General features: G+C 32.8%; 1 protein-coding gene and 1 long non-coding RNA gene across 2 annotated transcripts; one reads left to right on the forward strand and one right to left on the reverse strand.

The window, feature by feature from the left end:
- Positions 1-1,544: 1,544 nt before the first annotated feature.
- LOC11409042 (protein argonaute PNH1) lies at positions 1,545-21,101 on the forward strand. The gene is made up of 24 exons (XM_024775912.2): positions 1,545-1,681; positions 2,715-2,838; positions 12,834-13,098; positions 13,177-13,385; positions 13,950-14,096; positions 14,181-14,314; positions 14,552-14,661; positions 15,852-15,958; positions 16,056-16,194; positions 16,281-16,397; positions 16,816-16,923; positions 17,016-17,087; positions 17,198-17,320; positions 17,980-18,139; positions 18,601-18,722; positions 18,868-19,005; positions 19,078-19,220; positions 19,564-19,626; positions 19,717-19,780; positions 19,869-20,004; positions 20,115-20,188; positions 20,336-20,430; positions 20,519-20,550; positions 20,775-21,101. Exons 2-24 carry the CDS (start codon positions 2,816-2,818, stop codon positions 20,939-20,941), a joined length of 2,748 nt encoding a protein of 915 aa, XP_024631680.1. The 5' UTR covers positions 1,545-1,681; positions 2,715-2,815; the 3' UTR covers positions 20,942-21,101.
- LOC112419076 (uncharacterized) lies at positions 15,802-22,561 on the reverse strand. Its single transcript, XR_003009104.2, has 4 exons — positions 22,298-22,561; positions 20,747-20,897; positions 16,145-16,270; positions 15,802-16,043 (listed from the first exon to the last, which is right to left on the reverse strand). It is a non-coding gene; the product is annotated as an uncharacterized lncRNA (long non-coding RNA).
- Between the last annotated feature and the right edge of the window lie 510 nt (positions 22,562-23,071).

Below are 23,071 nucleotides of genomic sequence, written 5' to 3' on the forward strand. Positions count from 1 at the left end.
AATAGTTGCATAATTGAGATGGAGAGATGTTTTTTGTTTACAATTTGAGATGGATAGATTAGCCATAGAGAATAAGAATTAGAAAGAAAAATATTGTGACTTTTAATATGTAAAAGCAAAAAATCTGACTCTTTATTATTCATAACATTCAATATCATTATTTTAATTTTAGTGCCTCAATTAGATAATTCATTTGCTTTTCACTCATGACTCATAGGTTTAGTTGCTAAAATTATAGATGTAGTTAATATTTTTTGGTACATGTAGTTGATTGATTTTATTTTTATATTTCATTTAATCACGTCAATTATTAGTTTTGACTTTGTAGGCCCATTGATTTTGTCAGTAACTAGCATTTTACATTTTTTTATGGGGAGCATATATATATGGGTAGTAAAAATATATTTTTTGGTGCCCCTAATTAAAATTATGGTGCCCTGGGCTGTCGCCCCCTCGGCCCGTGCTCAGGGCCACCCCTGCTAAAGCCAACTTGAGTTTAACACTAAAGTGCGAAAACGTCCTGCAATATGAGGTTTTTGTGAGCAAATCAGTTGGTTGATCAAGAGTGTTGATGGAGATAAGATGTAGTTCATCACGGAGAAGATGTTGACGGATGAAGTGAGAATCAAGCTATGATATAAAGCTCTAGCCATTTTTTTTTTTTTGTGGTGGCCAGAGTTTGAACCCTGGACCTTGCATATATTATGCATTGTCCAAACCAACTAAGCTAAGCTCACGAAGACAAGCTCTAGCCATTTGATAACATGATTACAATATCAATACATTAAATGGAAAATTGTATGATATCTTAACTTTGGCGAGTTGTGATTAGTTGTTAGAGCATCTCCAACGACAAGTTTGCAAGAAATTCGAACTTGATTCCACACCCAATATTAAGTGACTCCCACAATGTCACATTACACTTATGCAACTCAAACATTTTTTGCTCCAATGATAGAAAAACTCACTCTTAGTGATTTTTCCTATGAAATTCGATGATATGGTAGGTTATTTACAATACTTCAATAATTTATTTGCTATCCTTACTGTCACATCATGGTTCTTCAATGAGGAGAAACGAAAAACGATTCATCATTCTATGAAACTCACTTAGATACTATCATTGAAGATGCTTTTAATGTAACATTTCCTTTGATCTCTTTAATAAAATACTCACAAAAATCAAACAACTTTTTCTTTTCAAAATTTTCATGTCTAAGAATCATTTCCCTATTATTAATTGACACATGATGTTTCTACTTTTCTGCTTCCCAAAAGATAAAAGGTCTTGTTGGTTTTTATCCATTTAAATTAATCAAGTGGATGCACGCTTTCCTCCTCCAAAAGCTCTTCTTTGATCTCTTTCTCGTTGAAAGCTCCTTTTTTAATTAAAGACATGTGAAGACTCAATTCTGAATGTAGTGTTTTTCAAAACATACCATGTTTATCAATAGCATAAAAGTGGAAGCATTCCCTATATAACCATGCTTTTATTCCTTATAAACTTATAAACATACATATCATATCTCATTCCTTAGAATAAAAAATTACATATCATATCTCATAATTTCATTCTTCACATCCTCCTTTGCAATTTTCGCATAAATTGGTAAAGACTATGCATGGTGAAGTGAAGCCTCTCTTTTCTCCAGCCAATTATTTCAAAAATTGATTTTTTGAGGTTTGTTCTAAACTCTATGGATTTTAGAGTGTGTAGTCAACTTCTGGAATTTTGGCTACATTTTTTTATATACAGATGCAAGCATGAAGCTTCATTTAATTATATTTTTCAGCTTTGGTTGATCAGATTGCTTTCAACACCATAATCCATAATATCCATTTTCTTGCTTGTGTGTGACTTGTAAAATGAGAATCTTTTGTTGTGAAAATTAAACATGATATACTAAAGTAAATTTTAATAAACAGTTTAATTAAGCGTTTATAATATGTGCATTTATATAATAGTTAAGTTTTTTTTATCGAATATAAAAGATAAGTTTATTTTTTATTTTTTGTGGTGGTCGGGGTTTGAACCTCGAACCTTGCATATATTATGCATTGTTTTTATGAACTGAGCTAACTTCATGATGACATAAAAGTTAAATTTATAATTGAAGAGAAAATATGGTTACATTGTTTTCATTTAAATTGTTTACAAAAAATCTCATTGTTTTTATAATATTTACATAAAATTTCTATATGTTTATTTTGGTAGAATAAAATTTCTATAAGTTATCACAAGAGCTTGAGAAATAAATTGGAAACTAGTTATAAACATTATAAGTTATTTTCAGAAGTAACTTAAAACTCTGACGAGTTTTTATACAAGTCCATAACTTCAAATAAATTATATAAATTATCTTTGATAGTAGCTGCTCTTAGTGCGCTCTCTCTATATATATATATATTTATTTTTTTTGTCAAGTAGTCCAGTGGCTAGTGCTCACACAATTAATTGTGGAGAAGTGAGGTGTTCGGGATACGAACCCCAGCCCCTGCATATATTATGCAATATCCCTGCCAACTGAGTTAAGCTTACGGGGATGTGCTCTATATATATTTATGCATGTAGTGACATATAGTGAAAAATAATATGGTGGCCTTTAAACCCTTAATTGGAGTTGATGCTAGTTCCTTAAACCCTTAATTGAAAGCCTGCTTAGATTTACTCCAATTATTATTATTATTATATTTATTTTGACCTTTCTTCTCAGGGAAACTAACTAAGGAAAAAGTGAACGTTGATTTGATATTACAATTCAAGCTGAATATATAGTTGGAGACTGAGGTAACGGTGGCAAGAAAAAGCAGATTAATGCATACAGAGTCAAAAACAAGGTTTGCTTCCATTAAATTCCCTTGCTTCTGTCAAATGTCGATGTTTCTTTTTATTGGTCACTATCAAATGTGTATGAAATGTTTATGTTAATACTCTCTCACGGGTTGAGGGAAAGAAATTTTCCCAGGGGTGCGGTGCGTTCTAAGAAAACCCATACAAAGATAAAGTAAAATGATAAACACGATATAAAAGGTGTTATTTGACTTAAAATAAATACTAATATACAATTGACTCGAGACTTTTAAATAGAAAAAAATGCTAGCGATATTCTCTCTAAAATTAATTATTTTATTGGATAAAATCAATGTGTACTCCACACTTTAGATGTGAGTCTCACATAAATTATGAAACTCACGTCCATTTAATCCAATGAAAAAATAAATGCTAGAGAGGATGTTGAAATGAAATACCACAATATTTACATAGAAATATAGAGAAATTAGATGACAAAAATTGGGGGTGGCTATGACCCACTTGGGCCACCATCTCTCTGCCCCTGCCCCTGTTTATACCAATGGTGCGAATGGGTTGGCCTGAACCGCACTACATATAATTGCGAATTCTGCTCTTCTCCCAACACATTTTGCTTGCGTTCAACTAAACTTTCCAAAATATTACTGCGTGAGTTAACTCATGCAGCGTGACTTAACTCACGCAAGTGTTAATTCCAGCGTGAGTTAACTCACTCAAGTGTTAATTCCCAGCGTGAGTTAACTCACGCAAGTGTTAATTACAGCGTGAGTTAAGTTGCGCATCGCATGTTAAGATGCGCAGATTTTAACACATGCATTACTTAATTAACACAAGGGTATTTTTCGGTATTTCAATTGGACGCGAGGAAAATGTGTTGGGAGAAGAACAAAATTCTATAATTGCAATGATTTGCTATTTAGTTTTGTTTTGGGATACGTCTACATTCACAAATTATACCATTTTCTTTAGAGACAAATTATACCATTTTGATAATGACCAATCTAGACGGAAGAGGTTTAAAAAAAAAAAAAAAAAAAAGGGAGGGGAAGAAAAAAAACTCCATATTAGCAGTTACAACTAAAATGGGCTAATTGTTTCAAACTCTATATTCATATAGTTTGCTCACCGTTATCCCAAACTATCCAAAATATTTCCATCGACAAATGAGTTTTGTTGGGAGTATTTTAGATAGTTTAAAGTGTCTACGAACAAAGCATAGATGTCTATAGAGCAAGTTTCCAAAATGTAATCCGTTGTAATTTGGGCTAATCCAAATGGACTGTAGAATGTGCAAGTAGACCTAATTCAGATGAGGAAAAAGCATATAACTTTTAATGTTTCTTTTTTATCCTACTCATTTTTGCGCACCCTACTATTTGTAAGAAATATTAAGATAGAAATTAATAATTATCAGGATAAATTATAAATTTGTAAGAAATCCATCATAATATTTGATAGAAATTAAAAGAAAATCATGGAATCTTTCCTTTAACCTATGACCAGGCCAAGAAAAATATTGTATCAATAATTGGCTCATCGTTGCAATCCTGCTAACCAAAAAATAAAAAGCGATATTTAGCAGATCTACCAAATGCATGTCAATCATATAGCATGAACGACAGAGACAATGCACAACCAAACATGTGTTTGTTTTCATGTTTCTCATTTGCCCGAGAACTGTGTTTCCTCACCAAGCCAATTTGTAGCTTCTATATATTATCACATTCAAAAGTCATTCGAACACGAGAAAAGGTTCCTAACGCGTTACAAAACACTATTTAACACTCAACCAAACCAAAACGTCTGATCACATTCTACCATAGAAAACAACAACAACCAAGCCTTATCTCATTAAGTGGGGTCGGCAACATTGATTAAATTACGTCATAGTGTGCTATCACAAAACTCAAATTTGATCCAACTCATTGACCTCTAAATCCTTTCTAATGGTTTCTCTATTAGTTTTTTTTTGTCTTCATCTATCTCTTTTAACTTGACTCTCCTCCATTTGATCTACTCTTCTTACGACAGCATCTACGGGTCTTCTCTCTACATGCCCAAACCATCTAAGCCTATTTTCTACCAACTTTTCTATTATAGGTGTCATTCTTAATCATATCATGTTTAGTCTTACCACTCATCCCGCACAACATCTTCATCTCTGCTACACTTACTTGATTCTCGTGTTGACTCTTAACCGCCCAACATTTTGTACCATACAACATCGTCGGTCTGGATACTATCTAACAGAACTTTTCTTTCAACTTAAGTGGTATTTTCTTTTCGCACAAAACACACGAGGCTATTCTCCATTTCCACCACCCAGCTTGAATATGATGGCTTAAATCTGCCTATATTTCTCCATCATTTTGTACTATGGACCCAAGATATTTAAACCGTGTAACTTGCGGTCTGATATGATCTCCAACTTTCACCTCCAAGGTAGACATAATTCTCCTTTTGCTGAAGTTACATTCCATATACTCCGTCTTGTTTCTACTCAAGCGGAAATCATACGCTTCTAAGACTGGCCTTTGGGTCTCTAGCCTCCCGTTCAATTCCTCCCTTGACTCACCAAGCAAGACTACATCATCTGCAAAAAACATACATCTCGGTGATAACTCTTGGATGTGTTCCGTTAGTACATCCAAAACTAAAGTAAAAAGATAAGGACTTAGGGTTGACCCTTGGTGCAATCCTATTGTTATGGGAAAATCTTCGGTAGCCCCATCCTGCGTCTTCACAGTAGTCGAAGCTCCCTCATACATATCCTTGATAGCTCTGATATAGGCAATCCTAACCCCTTTCTTCTCCAGGGTTTTCCACAAAATCTCTCTGGAAACTCTATCATACGCCTTCTCCAAATCAATGAAAATTAGGTGTAAGTCTTTTTTATCCGTCCGATATCGCTCCATCACGCGTCGAAGTAAGTAGATCGCTTCCATACTCGACCTCCCAGACATAAAACCAAATCAGTTATCTATAACTCGAGTCTCCTTTCTTAGTCTTTGTTCAATAATCACCCTTTCCCATAACTTCATGGTATGACTCATTAGCTTAATTCCCCTATAATTCGTGCAATTTTGTATATCCCCTTTGTTCTTATAGATTGGAATTAAAGTGTTTCTTTTTCACTGGTCTGAAATTTTCTTCGTCTTCATAATCTCGTTAAAGAAAGGGCATTCAAAATCTAAATTATGGTTGTTTAGAAAATCAAGTATAACTAGGCAATTTTTGCTACTATACGCTTATAAATTAACTGTAATTTAATTTTTCCCGTAAGAAAAAACTGTATTTATCTTTGTAAGGTACTTATAATGAAATATATGCATTGAATCAAAGGAAAATTTAATTAAAAAAAAAAAAAAAAAAACCATCATATTATGTTAGCTCTAGGTTTTCGAATTTTAGACATTTCTATTAGTACTCTTTTGGTGTTCTTGAATCTAGAAACCTAGTTGTTTGCTAGGGACATCAAAGGAGAATAATTGAGATTAATAATAGAAGTTATGTCATTTTGTAAAATATATTATTATTGATTAACAATTACAGATAATTTAGTCTTTTTTTATTTCTTAAATTATGTATCATAATCTTAAACCAATTGTAACCCAAAAATTTCTTAAACCAATCACTGAAATTACGATTTGTGGGTTTGCCATTTTCAAAAATGTGTCAATTATGTTTACCTTTTTCTCTTTATTTTTTCCTACGTATATCAGTTCTGAAGCCCCGATACTTCAAAATGGATGATGTATCGTATCCCTGCGTATCCTGCACCGATACCTGTCTGATACTTCCAGATACGTATCAGGAGTGTATCCAAAGATTAATTTTTTTTTTTTATTTTTTAAAAGTAATTATCCAATATTTCTTGATACGTATCAGGAGAGTATTCGATAATTATCCTGCACTAATACCTGCCCTAATACTTCCCAATTAATGTTTAACTAAAATAACTTAACTCTTGAGTATAGTGATTCTTTTTTGGATCGATATAGTATAGCACTAACAATGTTTCTTTTTGGATATAGTATAGCACTTATGGTACTCTTTTTGGGATATATTCTGTATGTAATTGACTAATCTTCACTCTCTTAATCGTCAATATTATTTATATTTATGTTTATGTGCTACGAGCATATGACTTGTTTCTTTTGTTTGTTATTATATACTTGCATATTAAAAAAAATAGTTATAATTATATTGTACATTTAATTATATTTTTTTATTAACGTATCCCAACAGTATCGTATCTCGATTTTTGAAATTTTTCCGTATCAGCATATCGGTGCAGTATCATATCTCGTATTCGGACTTCAGAGTATATGAGCAATGCATATCCTTTCCTTGGAAAGATTACCCAATTTCTGTCTATTGTAGTGTTGGTCATAATCTTAGTAGGGTCCCCCTTAGAGCAGAGATATAGAGCTGAATCGGGTAAACAATTTAGATTATCTGATCACAGAATTATTATCAATCGATTGTGACATGTTCACATCTGAATTCCCCATTTATTTAAAAGAGACAAAATCTTAGTACATTTTTGGCCTTCACATTGTTTTTTCAAAGTTTGAAAATCTGCTTGATTATGACCAGAAAGAACAAAACCCAACAGATAGGAGAACAATAATTGTTTGAAGAGGGGCCTGGGTATTTTCACATGCTGCAATTTACATTTAGATGTGACAAAATGAAGGAAAAACACACTAACCAAAGAGAACCCAGAGAAAATTGGCTGCAGTATCAAAATATATGATGAAAAAAATATTTGCTACACATCACTGCTTTTAATAGTTTATCTCCTCTCTATTGTAAATAAAAAGTTAATATTTTGTTCCTGTGAGTTTAGCTCAGTTGAAAGGGACATGCATTATTGTATGCAGCGGCCGGAGTTCGAACCCCGAACATCCCACTTAGGTGAATTCACGCCACAAAGCTACTTAACAAAAAAAAAATCAATATTTATCTCCTTGCATTTTGTTTTTGTTTATTGCTTTTTAAAACCAAATGTTCTTAACAAAAAATATTGGAAAGGCGGATATTTTTTAAATTAAAATGGCTTAAATGGTCATTTTACATGTCATCTCAAAGGGGGATTTAAATTCATTACCTAAGCTCTTACCAGAAAGTTTGTTCTTCAAGTGTTTTATTTAGTTTTTTAATGTGGTTAAACCTCTGTTCTATGGGAAAGTTATGGGAAACTTTGGCTTGGGGATAAAAATTTGAGTTCTTTCAAATGATTTGTCAAATTTTTAAGTTCATTAGTCATCCGAGTTCAATTATTTGGATTCAAGTGTTTTATTTAATGTTTAAAATTTATAATAAAATATATTTTTAGTCCCTATAAAATATTTAAACTTTCTAACTTAATCCCCTAAAAAATTTCTTTGACTTTTAATCTCACGAAAGTTTTCCATCAAAAATATGTTTACCTCATTTTCTATAGTAAATCCATTTGAAAAATAATAAATCCAATTCAAAAATATATTTCTACAATATAATAAACTTCAAGTCGTATTCTTCTTTATATATAAAAATTAGAATGAGGGGATGGTCTTTTAGTTCAAGACATGGAAGATCTTAGAATTTAAAGAATGTTTATAAAGGGATTTTAACCCTTAAATCAAACCTATGAAGATCTTAATTCGTTTTTATTTTATTTTATTTTTTTATAAGTTTTGTAAGTTAAAAACTTCACATGTGCTATCTTACCTCGTCCTTCTCCAAAAAGCATATCATAGTTTTCTCTCTCTAAATTCTCTCTTTGATTCCCTCATTGAGGGGATGGTTTTGGGTCAATTTTTGACCCAAAATCACCTCTCTTCATCTTTTTATCTATATTTCAATTTAAATAAATGATTTGCATCTAGGTTTTTTTCTTCATGATTTCGTTGTCTGAGTGCGGCAATGTGATATTCGTCGTCTTGTGTAGCGTTGATTGATTTCTCGTATTGTTGCGGTGTTCATTTAGTTCATATTGAAAATCAGTTATTCAATTAATGATTTGGACATTAACATTGCAAATCTGGAGGCATCGGTATTCTGGTGATTCTAATTTTATCATGTTATTTATAATTATTTTGTTGTTGTATGTTGTTAACTTGAATGTTGTGAATTTCTTCAAAAAAAAACTTGAATGTTCTGAATTTGTTCGTAAATTTATCCTTGAAGTTTTTAAAGATGTTGAATGATGTCTTTATCAATTTGAATAAATGAATGTTGTTTTGTTTTTGTCAAAAAAAAAATCTGAAAGTTTTCATCGCAAAATATTTTTTTGAAAGTTTTAGCCAAAAAAAAAAATATAAGTCAAAATATTTATCTATTTGCTAAACTATTTTTTGTCAATTTAAACTCTCAAATATTAAGAATATGTTTATATCAAATCAGATATACAAAATCTATATGAAATTACTCTTTAATAAATTTCTAAAATTAAAATATTTTTCTATCTTTTAGTTTTTTATCAATATTTTAATTTATGAAACCAAATTATTTACATCATTATTTTTTTATATATATAAGTTTGACTACTAGTCAATATATTTAAAAAAGTTTCAAATATTAATATCTAATTTAACTTTTTTAGCAGAATATTAAAATAATTTATCACAATAATATTTTATTCAATTGTTTTAGTTTCAATATATATATATATTATTTTTTTGACAGAAAAAACTTAACTCATTTCATTAATAATAATAGTCTCAATATAAGATGACATAATGAACGTGGAGACTAGCATAAGATAATGACGCCCTTTCTAGTGAATGGGCAACACTATTTGATTGTGTTCTAATAAAACTTACAAGTTTTGTTAGATTCTAAGTGAAGCTTTACAAATATCAAGAATAGCGCCAAACATGGAATTGGTGTTGAGTCCCCTAGTTATGTCGTCAACCACTTGCTTGCAATCAAGTTCGATAGACACCTTAGATAGACCCGTATTTCCAAGCCATTTTATTGCCTCTTTTAGTCATCTAGCCTCCGCTTCGTGTGGTTGTGGTATTCCTAAGAACCAAGCTGATTTTGCCTTTATGAACTTGTCGAGCCTTCGTCTGATACACATTCCTACTCCATAACAACCATGGTCCTTGAAGATTGTTGTATCGATATTGCACCTGACCTCTCCCTCTTTCAGTTTGCTCCACCGGTCATGGTTATGGTATGTTGCTTCGTTGAAGTTGCTCGCTTCTGCTTCTCTGCGGGTTGTGCGTTCATGGACTTGCTGCCATTCCAACAACGACGTTTCACGTGCCATATGCACAAATATTCGAGGGTTCATATCTATGTCATATGCACATAATAAGAGCACATAAAACCATTTTATCTCTCCTTTATTTATACATTTTTCTTAATATACATGTGAAATGAACAAATGACTCAGTTAATCCGATATTGCTATTGTTACTTTTCTAATCATGAAATTATTCATGTTAGTATATTACATTTTATTTCTTACTTTTTCCATTCTAACTTTCACTTCCACATGGTTAGGTATTCACAATGTCAAATTATTTTTTGGTAATAACCACACCAATAAAGACAGAGTAGTAACTAAGTGGCCTAGTTAGTTACATCTACAATCAAAATTTGGAATTTAACCTTTTCTGTTAAATAATTTTGTAAGGATGTTTTGTCCATTTTGTGAAACCTTTGAAAGGGACAGGACACATGATTGTTCTTCATGTCCTTTAATTGATCCTACATAGTTAATGAGTTTCACTTCTACGTTAAATATCTCACCCAATATATATACCTTATCTCAACCAAAATCCAATAGCCCAAAACCAAAGACAACTAGGGCCATAACTACATAACTTTATGTATTTGTTAGACAAAAATTGCAGTGTTTTAACCATAGGTGCACGTACAACTGACAATGGTATTTGGCAGCCATTATGGCATGTTCATGCATTATACTCTGTCCTTATATATCTTCAAAATTTGTTTGTGTCTGTTTTGTTAGTGGTATAACTGGTTTCCCCTCTTCTGTCACTCTAATCCAACTTAGGTAGGAGTTCAAATTTTTTTTTTTTTTTTATAGTGATAGATGTAAAAGGGATTTCTTTGTTCATTACAAAAATCTTTAGGTAAGCTAGACCTCATCATAAGTTTGTTAGATTTCACATGTTTGGTATTAAAGTGACTTGAATAATGTCACAAAAGAAAATGCGGATTGAATCAAATCAAGGAGTGAAATATAAACAAAAAAAGTAGGTGAAAAGTTGATGTATATATAGATTAAATATTTAAAAACATACATTGATTTTTCAACTTTTGCTTATATTTCATTTAGAAGAGATTAGTACTTACATATAGATTATCAAACAATAGTGTATCCTTAAATGCTGAAATTTAAAGCTACACATTTTCAAATTATGCATGATGTTTCAAAATTTTGGTTGAACTCTAGTTCGATTTATGGGTGAAACAATTTTTTGCTAGACCGTCTTTATCTCACGGACGAACTCTTTATCTCACGGGCGAAATCGGGATTAATAGGACCCATTTTCCTTGAAAACCAGAGGATTAACGCCAATTTTTTTTTAAACCAAACATCGAATTGGCAAAATCATTGGATCATGATTCAACTCTCTTAAACAAACCCATTGAAGTGGGACTAAATCACAATCAAAGACATTGGAGCACTATAGTATAGAGTAAACAAAAGGGATTTATACATGCAAGGAAATTAAACAAACAGTCCTTTCCAAGAACTTGGAGCACTATAGACTATAGTATAGAGTAATAAAATCCAAAACATCCCTTGTTGGGACCACAAAATAAAGGACCTTTAGATCCTAACTATTGAACCCACATCCCAAATAATTAAAGCATATAGCAGGAAGCAAATAAAGCAAATTTTATTTCTAGTAAAGCCTATTGTTGTGATCTAAATGGTTACATGAAAACATTGGTTATGTAGGCCATTCCTCGTTTTGCATGTATATGTATATTCATATGCAAGTCACTTTATTTTATTCCCATCTTTTCAGAGAATATACAGAAGTAACAGAAGGACCTAGGGGAAGAGAAAAACACTGTCTATATTTGATGTAATGACAATTCTCCTCCCTCTTTTTTCAGCCTTGTAACCGTTACAAAGTTCCACTCCTTTGTACTTTTCATACCCTTCATTGGAAACCAGTGCTAAGTTAAAAAAACTGTTTTTGAGTTAAAAACGTGGAACTTGTTGTGCCATAAAACCTCTTTCGTTTTTTTCTCACCAGAAATATGTCATCTTTCTGTTTTCCTCTTTTCCTATGACACTTTATATTAATATTTTTTATTATATTAACTTACTAAAGATAATATTATGAACCAATTGTGGTTGGTACAAATGATTAGATCTTTTAGTCACACTAATTGTGACTTGAGTTTTATTTATCAATTCCACAATTTGTATATTATTTTACATTTTCAATGAAATTAGTGATTCTTCCTAACCATGGATGGGGGTGCCTCCTTTAATCTCTTTTTTTATATCCATAATAATAATAATAATAATAATAATAGAGGCATTCTTACATGGGCACTAACATAAATAAATATTGCTTGGTCATACACACATAAAAAACATTTTTATCAAAATACTAAATCATTTTATTAACAATTTTCTATTTACTATTAAAAAAAATCTTTTGATGCGCGTGTGCCCAGACACTATTATATTTGTGACTATATTAGACTTTTCCCTTAGTACTAATCTAAAATTAGAGAAAGTATTAAGATACAAAGAGTGTTTACAAAAATATTTATATTTTATCTACATGTATCATCACATCGGTAGCGGAAATCAAATGCACATCTTTATGCGATATGAGTTGAACATGTCCTTGTGTTAACATCTAGTAATTATTTAAAAATTAATCACATTTAGTCATGTTATCATTATATAAATATTTTTTATTTACAATGTTGAGAGAAGATAAAATATTAATGTAAAACTTGTTTTACCTATGTATTATTTACTTTCTCTATATATATGTGGTAAAATGGTTTAGTGTGTTTTCCACAGAACTACACTGCAAATGCAAATGAAGGACCCAGAAGAGCATCAAGTGAAATCAAAGCCTCTACAAAAATGTACAGAACGTAGAAGAAAGAGCAAAAAGAGAAGAAACCAAATCAAGACAGAAAAATCACATGAAACAGGAGTTGAATCAAAGAGTAGCCTAATGTTTCCTTGCAGGCCTGGTTATGGCCAACTTGGGACTAAGTGTCTCATCAAAGCCAACCATTTTCTTGTAGATATATCTGTCTCTGATTTAAGCCATTACAATGTAAGTCTAATCTAAGCCAAACTGCTACATTTGTTACAAATTTGTTTACATACATAAACATGTTTTTGTTTTGTGAAGGTTAAAATAATTCCTGAAGTTTGTTCTAGTAAAACAAGAAAGGCTGTCATATCTGAGCTTGTGAGGGTTCATAAGAACACTGATTTAGCGAATAGGCTTCCTGTGTATGATGGAGGAAGAAATCTTTACACTGCTGGTTTGCTTCCTTTTACTTACAAAGAATTCAGTGTGATATTGAGTGAAGAAGATTATGTTACCGGCGGTACCAGGTAATTAATTAAATATTTGTTCGGAGTTTATATTGTTTCGATCGAATTGGATTCGTGCAATAGGGATGATCGTGATCTACGCAATCAGATAATCGTAATTGTTTGATTGTTTACTGATTTTATGAAATGGATCAAAAAGGCGAAATCTAAATGTAGATCGTCTAATCATGGTTTTAAAATTATGATTTCAGTTTCATCGAAACCTTTTAATTGTGGTAAAATGTTGCAAATGTGGTCGCAATTGATGTTGTGATGTCGTTGCGAAGACTTCTGAAGACATTACATTGCGGCCGCCATTAGGGTTGTGAATCACGATTTAAAACTATGCAACAAATCTTTCAACGAATAATCCATATTTGCAACTGTGTGATTGTGTGACTGCAGACAATCAATTTCCGTCTTGTTTATTGAAATGCGTATGCCTCGACGAGTTTGAGTTTGGATATTTTATTTTTTTGGTGGTGGCCGGGGTTTGAACCCCAGACCTTGCATATATTATGCATTGTCCCTACCAACTGAGCTAAGTTCACGAGGACTGAGTTTGGATATTTTTTGTTATTACAGGGAACAAGAATTTAAGGTGGGAATCAAGTTTGCAACTAGTGTTAGAATGCAACAACTTAGGGAACTTCTAAGTGGGAAACAAGTTGACACTCCACAAGAAGCACTTAGTGTCTTTGACATTGTTTTGAAGGAGGTTGCAGCTCAAAGGTACATTTTCAGCATTACTTTGCTCTTTCAAAATTATGAGTTGCCTCTTTCTGAACCCTTGTTGATTTTGATTATGTTGCTTAGTTACATATCAATTGGGAGAAATTTCTATTCTCCTGATTTGAGGAAACCACAGCAACTTGGTGGTGGCATTGAATCATGGCGTGGATTTTACCAGAGTATAAGGCCAACTCAAATGGGATTATCACTAAACATTGGTTAGAGTTGTATATTAAGTTTATTTTTGGTTCATTGATAGTGATCTTAAACTATACTAATAAGTCTCCGTGAGCTTAGCTCAGTTGGTAAGGACAATGCATAATATATGCAAGGTCCGGGGTTCGAACCCTGAACACCACCAAAAAAAATTATACTAATAAGCCTAAAAATTCTATGTTTTTCCTTTTCATTGTCATTAAACTTTATTGAATTCATGGTGTATTGTTTACATTCAGATATGTCATCAATGGCATTTATTGAACCACTACCTGTAATTGACTTCGTTGCTCAAATTCTTGGGAAAGATGTGCACTCAAAACCATTGTCAGATGCAGATCGTGTCAAGGTATGAATGTTGTCTGTTCTTTTTCAACTAAGCAATCATTATTTTCAAAAGGTCATGAGTTATGTCAAATAGGTCATGCCTGCATAACCTATGCTCTCCCATGGCCCAGGCAAATCAAACAATGGTTTTAGGCCTCAAAAAACTTCACTACCCCGTACCTTTATTTTATTGTTTATTCATCTAAGAAACAAAAAGTTTTTCATAACAGTCAAAATGAGTAAAACACCAAATTGATTTTTGTCTCTGTAAGCCACTCTAGAATTAGTTCACGACTATTGACATTTCAAACTAGTCTCTATCTTTATAAAAAAAAATCTGTAAGAAACATTTGCCAAAAACGAAGACTGTTTTGAAATATTAACAGAGTTATGTACTAAGAGTGGCTTACAGAGTCAATACCAATTTGGTGGTTGATACCTGTCAAAATGTTCAACGTAAAACTACTTCGCTTACTTAAAAATGTGTCGGACCTAACTCAACCCTCAAAATTGACTTGTAGAGTGATGGATGTCCTCTACTTATAAACACTTTTCAGACATTTTCCATTATGAGACTCTTAACACACCACATTCCTGCCTAGAACTAGAAATCAAGAATCTGAATTGGGTAACAGACATTGTATAGCCACGGGGGTCTTTTATAGACTCCAATATCATATAAAAATTTGAGTTGGATTGAACTCAACCTTACAAAATCAACTTGTAAGGTGAGAGAGATGTTCCAATTTATTAACACATTTTCAAACCAAACATGGTCTTCTGTTGAACGCTCAACACACTTAGAAGTACAAATAGCTCTCGAGAAATTTATTTTAGGTCTCACTCACCATTAGACCAGTGGGGTGCTCTCCCTTCCACCATCTAGACCACTCAACAAGAATGAATGAATCAATTTATGCAAAGCCTCATAAGTTATAAAATCCTTAGCTTTCTACTCATATCATGAATGGCAGAGACATACTCAATCATAGCCAGCGAGCTCGGAGTACTATATTACCAAAGCAAGGATTCTAAATGATAGTAATACACATGTAGAATATAATAAAACTATAAAAACAAGTGTTTAGCTCTTGTTCGATTTAACCAGCCAAACTGAAGAATTCAATTGGCGATATCTCTAGCTCTTAAATTCAGAGAAACATTTAAGCAATATCTAACCAGCATAATCTTTATGATGTCACTTGCAAGCAGATTAAAAAGGCCTTAAGAGGAGTAAAAGTTGAAGTCACACATAGAGGAAATTTCAGAAGAAAGTACAGAATATCAGGATTGACTTCACAACCCACAAGGGAGCTTATGTATGGCTAATTAACTTTTAAGCAAATTGAACTTGTTTTTTTCTTTAGGACTGACCTCTTAAGAAATGATTGCTTTCTTCCTCCCCTGCATGAACAGTTTTCCTCTTGATGAGCAAATGAATATGAAATCAGTAGTTGATTATTTTCAAGAAATGTATGGATATACGATCAAATATTCTCATTTACCTTGCCTTCAAGTAGGAAGTCAAAGGAAGTTGAACTATTTGCCCATGGAGGTAAGCTATGCTTTTGATTTTAATCACATCATTCTTCTTATTTTATTATGGTCTTCCATTGAGATTTCATGTGAATCTTGTCCCAGGCATGCAAGATAGTTAGGGGCCAAAGACAAACAAAAGGACTGAATGAAAAGCAAATAACTTCTTTGTTGAAATTTTCATGCCAGAGACCCCGTGAACAAGAAACAGACATTTTACAGGTCATTATCATGGGTTGTTGAAATTACCCTCCATCTTCTCCCTTCTATTTTATTTTATTTTATTTATCTGAGTCAATCGGAAACTATACATAATATATTTACAATAAACCAACATTACATTGATCTGAGTGGAACTAGACTCGGATCACATAAGTTCGAGTCTTTCAGATGGAACAATGGTAAGAGAGACCCATCTCAAGATAGTTACTCAAGTTATACAACGAAGATTAGTATTCAACAAAGTCGGTGTATACTTCTTACTTAAACGTGATAAAAAAATGAACATAGTTATATTAAGACCTTGCTATGTACATGAAATGCAATTGCAATAACAAACCATGTATGCTCTTCCTCTTCAAACATAAAAGTAGTGTTTCATTTGCTTTACTAATCTATAGCTTTCCTTATTCAATTGTAGACAATTGAACAAAACAATTATGAAAATAATCCATATGCAAAGGAGTTTGGCATCAGCATAGATAAGAAGCTTGCATCAGTGGAGGCTCGGGTTCTTCCTTCTCCTTGGGTAATTTTCTCATTATTTAAGTGTTTGCCTAACTTGTTTGTTTTTGTCATTATAATATAAGTAATTTTTGGCTCTTTTTTTCCTCTCTGTAGTTGAAATATCATGACTCTGGAAGAGAGAAAGAACACTTGCCACAAGTTGGTCAATGGAATATGCTGAACAAGGTCAGCTCTCACATGAACATATTAATTTTTTATTTTAATATAAGAAAAATAAAACTACTTTTTTTATTACTTGTTCCATATTAATTGCAGTTCTACTAATTTCAATGCAGAAAGTTATAAATGGAAGTAATGTAAGATACTGGGCATGCATCAATTTCTCAAGAAGTGTACAAGAAAGTACAGCTCATGGATTTTGCCAACAGTTGGTTCAAATGTGTCAAATCACAGGCTTGGTAAAGATTCAAACTTTGGCTATGCCCTTGTTTGTACAGTTTCAATTTTAGAAACAAATTGTTTGAATATAAATAATTTGGACAAATTACTCCCGTGATCCCTTAATTGTAGGTAACGACTTGGTCCTCTATCTTTTTTTCATGTCATTTTGGAGCTTTTCTCATGTTTGCATATGAATTTCCAAGCTTCAAATATATGGTTTTCTTTTGGGGTATAATATATATTTAAGACTAAGAACTCACAGGGAAAGAAAACTACAGATTTGAAGCTTGAAATTCATATCCAAACATGGGTGAAGGACCAAAATGACGGCAGAAAAAAAAGTAAAGGACTAAATTGTTACCAAAAATTAAGTTCAGGACTGCAAGAGTAGTTTTGCCAAATAATTTCCAATTATAATAATTCAACTTCTGTTTAAGACAATGAGTTGCATGCCTTGGTTTATTTTTGTAAATGTATCTATATAATAAATACTGACACAAAGTGTTTATGTCATGAGATTAGTGCAAATAAGCTCTTCAAATCGCCCTCTAAATCTATGTTTACGAAGGAATACAGTAGTATCAACTGATTCATGTTACATTATCTATCCGGGGAGAAAAGGTTTTGAATGTTGTTATTTGCACAATTAATATAATACATTATTTACCCTCATCAGGAATTTAGTCAGGAGCCTGTGATTCCTGTATATTCAGCAAGACCAGATCAGGTCAAGAAGGCTTTGAAGTATGTACATACTACTGCTCTAGACAAACTTGATGGTAAAGAGCTAGAATTGTTGATTGCCATTCTTCCAGACAATAATGGCTCTTTGTATGGTATGACTCTAGGACTCAACTCGATTTTCACAACTTCCTAATCTTTGTTTGAAGGAACTTTTATATAGTTATAAAAAATTTAAGAGATATTAGTTGCTTAATATTTCTTCTTTTAACTTTTCTTTATATGGTATGATTCTAGGACTCAAATCAATTTGCATTATTTCTTATTCTTTGTATTAAGGAACTTGCATATAGTTATAGAAATGTTAAGGGGTTATAGTTGCTTAATATTTCTGTTATTTTTTTTCACCTTTCTTTCATATGCCTATAAAATTGGTAAATACCTCTTTGCTCTAGCATCCATTCTTAAATTTGTGTTTTCCGGACTATTTTGTTTCTTCACGTGTTTACTTGAAAAAATTGCTTAGCATTTCTCTCGTTATCCATATTTTATTTCAAATTTTCTTTGGAAGAAAACTATTTTGACCTTGCATTAAAGAAATAAACTCTCTATCCAGGTGATCTCAAAAGAATCTGTGAAACAGATTTGGGGCTGATTTCTCAATGCTGCCTTGCAAAATATGTATTCAAGATTAATAGACAGTACTTGGCAAATGTTGCACTAAAAATCAATGTCAAGGTTTGTTATTATTAACAGATTAATTGATCTATTCTAGGGTGGCTAAATGCTACATTAAAATATTTATTCAACCCCTTGGCTCGATCTTTTTTTCTGTAATTATTGTTTTCATTTTAATTTTTTAAATAAATGAATAAACTTTTAGATGGGAGGAAGAAACACGGTACTTTTGGATGCTTTAAGTTGGAGGATTCCACTGGTTAGTGATATTCCAACAATAATATTTGGAGCTGATGTAACTCATGCAGAATCCGGAGACGATAGTGGCCCATCCATCGCTGCTGTAAGCACTTCGAACCAATACAACCCAGAGATTCCCACTGTTCGATATATTTAATGAGTGTTTTTAATCCAGGTTGTAGCCTCCCAGGACTGGCCAGAAGTAACAAAGTATGCAGGGTTGGTTTGCGCTCAGCCTCACCGTGAAGAGCTCATCCAAGATCTTTTCAAATCTTGGAAAGATCCACAGAGGGGAGTGGTTTACGGTGGTATGATCAGGTACTTCACCAGAAGCTCTTCTAAGTTCTAACCAATGTTTAAAAATCCGGACCATTCTCCGGTTGGTTTGGTCCTAGTTATACCATAGTTCGGTTGAACCAGAGTTGGACCGGTTGAACTGCAATTGAACTGCAACTGGTTCAACCGGTAATTTATTCATTTTCCATCCATTTAAACCATAGTTGAACTGATTGAACCATGACCCTAGGTAGAACAACACATATCTTTGTAATCTATGTTGGTAAAATTACCCGTCTACTTTTTAGATTTTTTACTTCCTCTCTTCGTTTTAGGTCCTAGATTCCCCTTAGGTGTTGGCTTTATTTAATTTGTGCTTCTGCAGGGAGCTTTTACTCTCGTTTAAGAGGGCAACTGGACAAAAACCGTTGAGAATAATATTTTACAGGTAAGGATGATTTGTTCTAACATTTTATACTGATTTTTGTGAGAAAATTCTGAATGAGGAGTTGATTATAGTGTTATCAAACATTTTCAGGGATGGGGTAAGTGAAGGACAGTTCTACCAAGTTTTGTTGTATGAGCTTGACGCCATCCGAAAGGTACTTGGACAAAAAAAACTCAATATAGCTATATCCAATATTGACTGACTATTCTATCCTACAATTCTTACATTCTTGTGATGTGTAGGCTTGTGCGTCTTTGGAACCAAGTTACCAACCTCCGGTAACATTTGTTGTGGTTCAAAAACGGAATCACACTAGACTCTTCCCAAACAATCACGATGACAGAAACAGCACCGATACCAGTGGGAACATCTTACCTGGTAAATTGTTTTGCTTTTGTCAGCTTCTAGAAGTTATGTTTGTCATGTCAATGGTGTAAGAATATCCATGTGTAAGGCTACATAATTTTGTGTCTCTGACTGTAATGTAGGTACTGTGGTGGATTCAAAGATATGTCATCCTACTGAATTTGATTTCTATTTATGCAGTCATGCAGGAATTCAGGTATGAAAATGACATTGAATTTTCTTCATAAAGTAGGACTCAGATTGCGAGTCAATTTGTCGCAATATGCCTCACATTGGTATAAACCATTAAAATGTCTAGAATATACAGTGGCATCAAATTTATGCTTTGATTGACAATTTACAGGGTACAAGTAGACCAGCACACTATCATGTCCTCTGGGATGAGAACAATTTCAGTCCGGATGAGATTCAGTCTTTAACTAACAACTTATGCTACACGTAAATAGTTTCTCTATTTATCATCTTGAATTTGTCTGCTCTACTCCTAACATGTCATACCGTAACCTCTCTAATGTTTTGATTGCAGCTATGCAAGATGTACGCGGTCTGTTTCTGTAGGTAAATTATCTCGTTATTGCTAATCGTAACTAAAATATAATCTATATGGTGATGTTCATTTCTGATACTAACCGGTCAACAGTCATTACATACACTTCTTTAAACAAAACTATAAAAGATTGAAATTTTGTACGACTAACTTTACTGATTAATATATAGTATGCACCAATTTTCAAAGCAAATTAGTTCCTGTTACCATATATAAATGTCTGTTTTGTGTGCAGTGCCTCCAGCATACTATGCTCATTTGGCAGCCTACAGAGCTCGATGCTACATGGAACCCGACCATCCCGAGATTGCAAAACTGCGAGATGCGAGATCAAAAGATAGAGCTGTTAGGCCACTTCCTGCATTGAAAGAGAATGTGAAGAATGTAATGTTTTACTGTTGAATGAACTGCGAAGAAAAGGAGTTCCAAGTAGAGAAACAGCACCAGCATATATAGGAAAAGGAAACTAAGTCTATGTGAAAATTGTTCTGTGTACTTTTCAGTTCATCATATTTGTCCCTACATCGAAAATTTTGAGTCTAAACAAGTTTTAGTTTTCTCAGTGTAGAGCATTTAAGGTAATATATATCTAATGTTGAGATTAAAATGATCTCTGAAGCACGGGTACTCCAATTTGCAAAACGTACCCGTACCGGGTACTCCGCGGTACTGGTACGCATATGGTACACGTACTGTACGCACCCATGATGTACCAATTTATTTTATTTTTTTTAAAACCTTGGTACAGTTACGGTACGGCGATGGTACTCTCACGGTACGCATAACCTTTTTTTTTTGTTGAGAAAATGAGGTTTTTCATTTAAAATTAAATGTGAAGGAAAAGGAAATAATGCAACCTGGAACTGCAATTATTGCAATATATCATACAAGGGTCTTATTTTAGAATAAGATGTCATTTGCTCCGAGAAAAGAAAAAGGGACAGCCATTTGTCCAAAAGTGACGAATGAATATCTTGCTGAGATGAAAGAACTTGACAGAATTGCTAATGAAAAAGCAAATCCAGTACAAGTTCCTTTTCCTACTGGAACTACAAGTTTGAATCCGCCGGTTGAGCAATATAATTTCCTCATGCTATGTTATTTTAAATTAATTTTTATTTTTATCCTAACGTACCCGTACCTTTGTTTTTTTGAGAAATGCCGTATCCCGTATCGGGTACCGTACCCGCACCCGTGCAACACAGAAAATGATAGATTATTGGTTGCCTAGAACAATTCCATTCAACTTTGTCTCAATGTTCAAACAATGTGTATCTTATCTTGTTCAATTTTAAAAGAACTTAATTAGGACCTTGAAATGCCGACACTTTAGATTAAAGGTGTGTCTGACATGTGTCAATGCCTACAGACACAGCAACACCAATACATATTCATTCTATTTTCTCATAGTATTATGAATGTTCATGTATTGGTGTCGTGTCCGATATCCTTGTTTATGATAATGTTTCAAAGATTAGGATTAAGATCTCATCCTAAACCCTAGTTTAATTTAAAGATCTAATTGAGCTCAGAACTTTTATGCATAAATCTTGACTACCAGCTCCGGATTTTGTTTGACTATATAGTACAAGAATCATTGATAACAAAGCACGTTAATTAACTTAGTGTGTGTCAATCAATGTAAAATAACGATTAGTGCAAAGCTAAATTGTTATTATAGACCAAAATAATAAATTTAAGAGAATACATTAACACTATGATCACAATGCTTCACAATAATGTTATCTCGGAGAGTACCTGATGGTGGTAGAGAAGTGGCACTTTGACCCTCACTTTGGGTATGTATGACCAATTTCGAATTGTGAACCGGGAGGACTGGACTATGATGTTAATCAAGAAAAAACCATTCATTTGGGCAATGTTTAGAATTGATGAAATTGAATGGAATGAGTTTATGTTGCATTGCGTGGATTGAAAACGATGATGGACTGGAATGGAGAAAATCATATATGTAATCTATAAATATAATCAAAATTAAATCAATTATTCTCTCGTTTAGGCTGTAGAGATGTCGCAATTTCACAATGAGTATTGCTCACACATTTGGTTTGGTGAGGCACGAGTAATTTATGTTTTTTCCCATTCGGTAGTTAACTGTCGAGGAATTTAAAAACTGGCTGCAGTTAACTACCGAGGAAATCTTCGGTAGTTAACTGCCGAGGAAAACTGATTATGCAGACAGTGGATTCTACATAATTCAAAAGCATTTCCAAGCCATTTTTCGGTCAGTTTTTACTTGTAATTAAACCAGAGCATTTCCAAAGGCAATATAAATCATACAACATTGAAACTCGGTCATAAACAAGAAAAATACAATATCTTTTACAATTGTCCATAATTAAATCAAACCGACATTTGGTTCAAATTACACAGACGTTTGAAATTCATCAAAACGTTACAAAGTGTCCATAATTAAGTGTCCATAATTAAACAACTCATTACACATCATTAAATTAAATCCCTACTTACATTCAACGCAATTGCATATGGAACGAACATATATATAATATA

This window comes from Medicago truncatula, chromosome 2 (genome assembly GCF_003473485.1).
Source record: "Medicago truncatula cultivar Jemalong A17 chromosome 2, MtrunA17r5.0-ANR, whole genome shotgun sequence".
Taxonomy (NCBI): Eukaryota; Viridiplantae; Streptophyta; class Magnoliopsida; order Fabales; family Fabaceae; genus Medicago; species Medicago truncatula.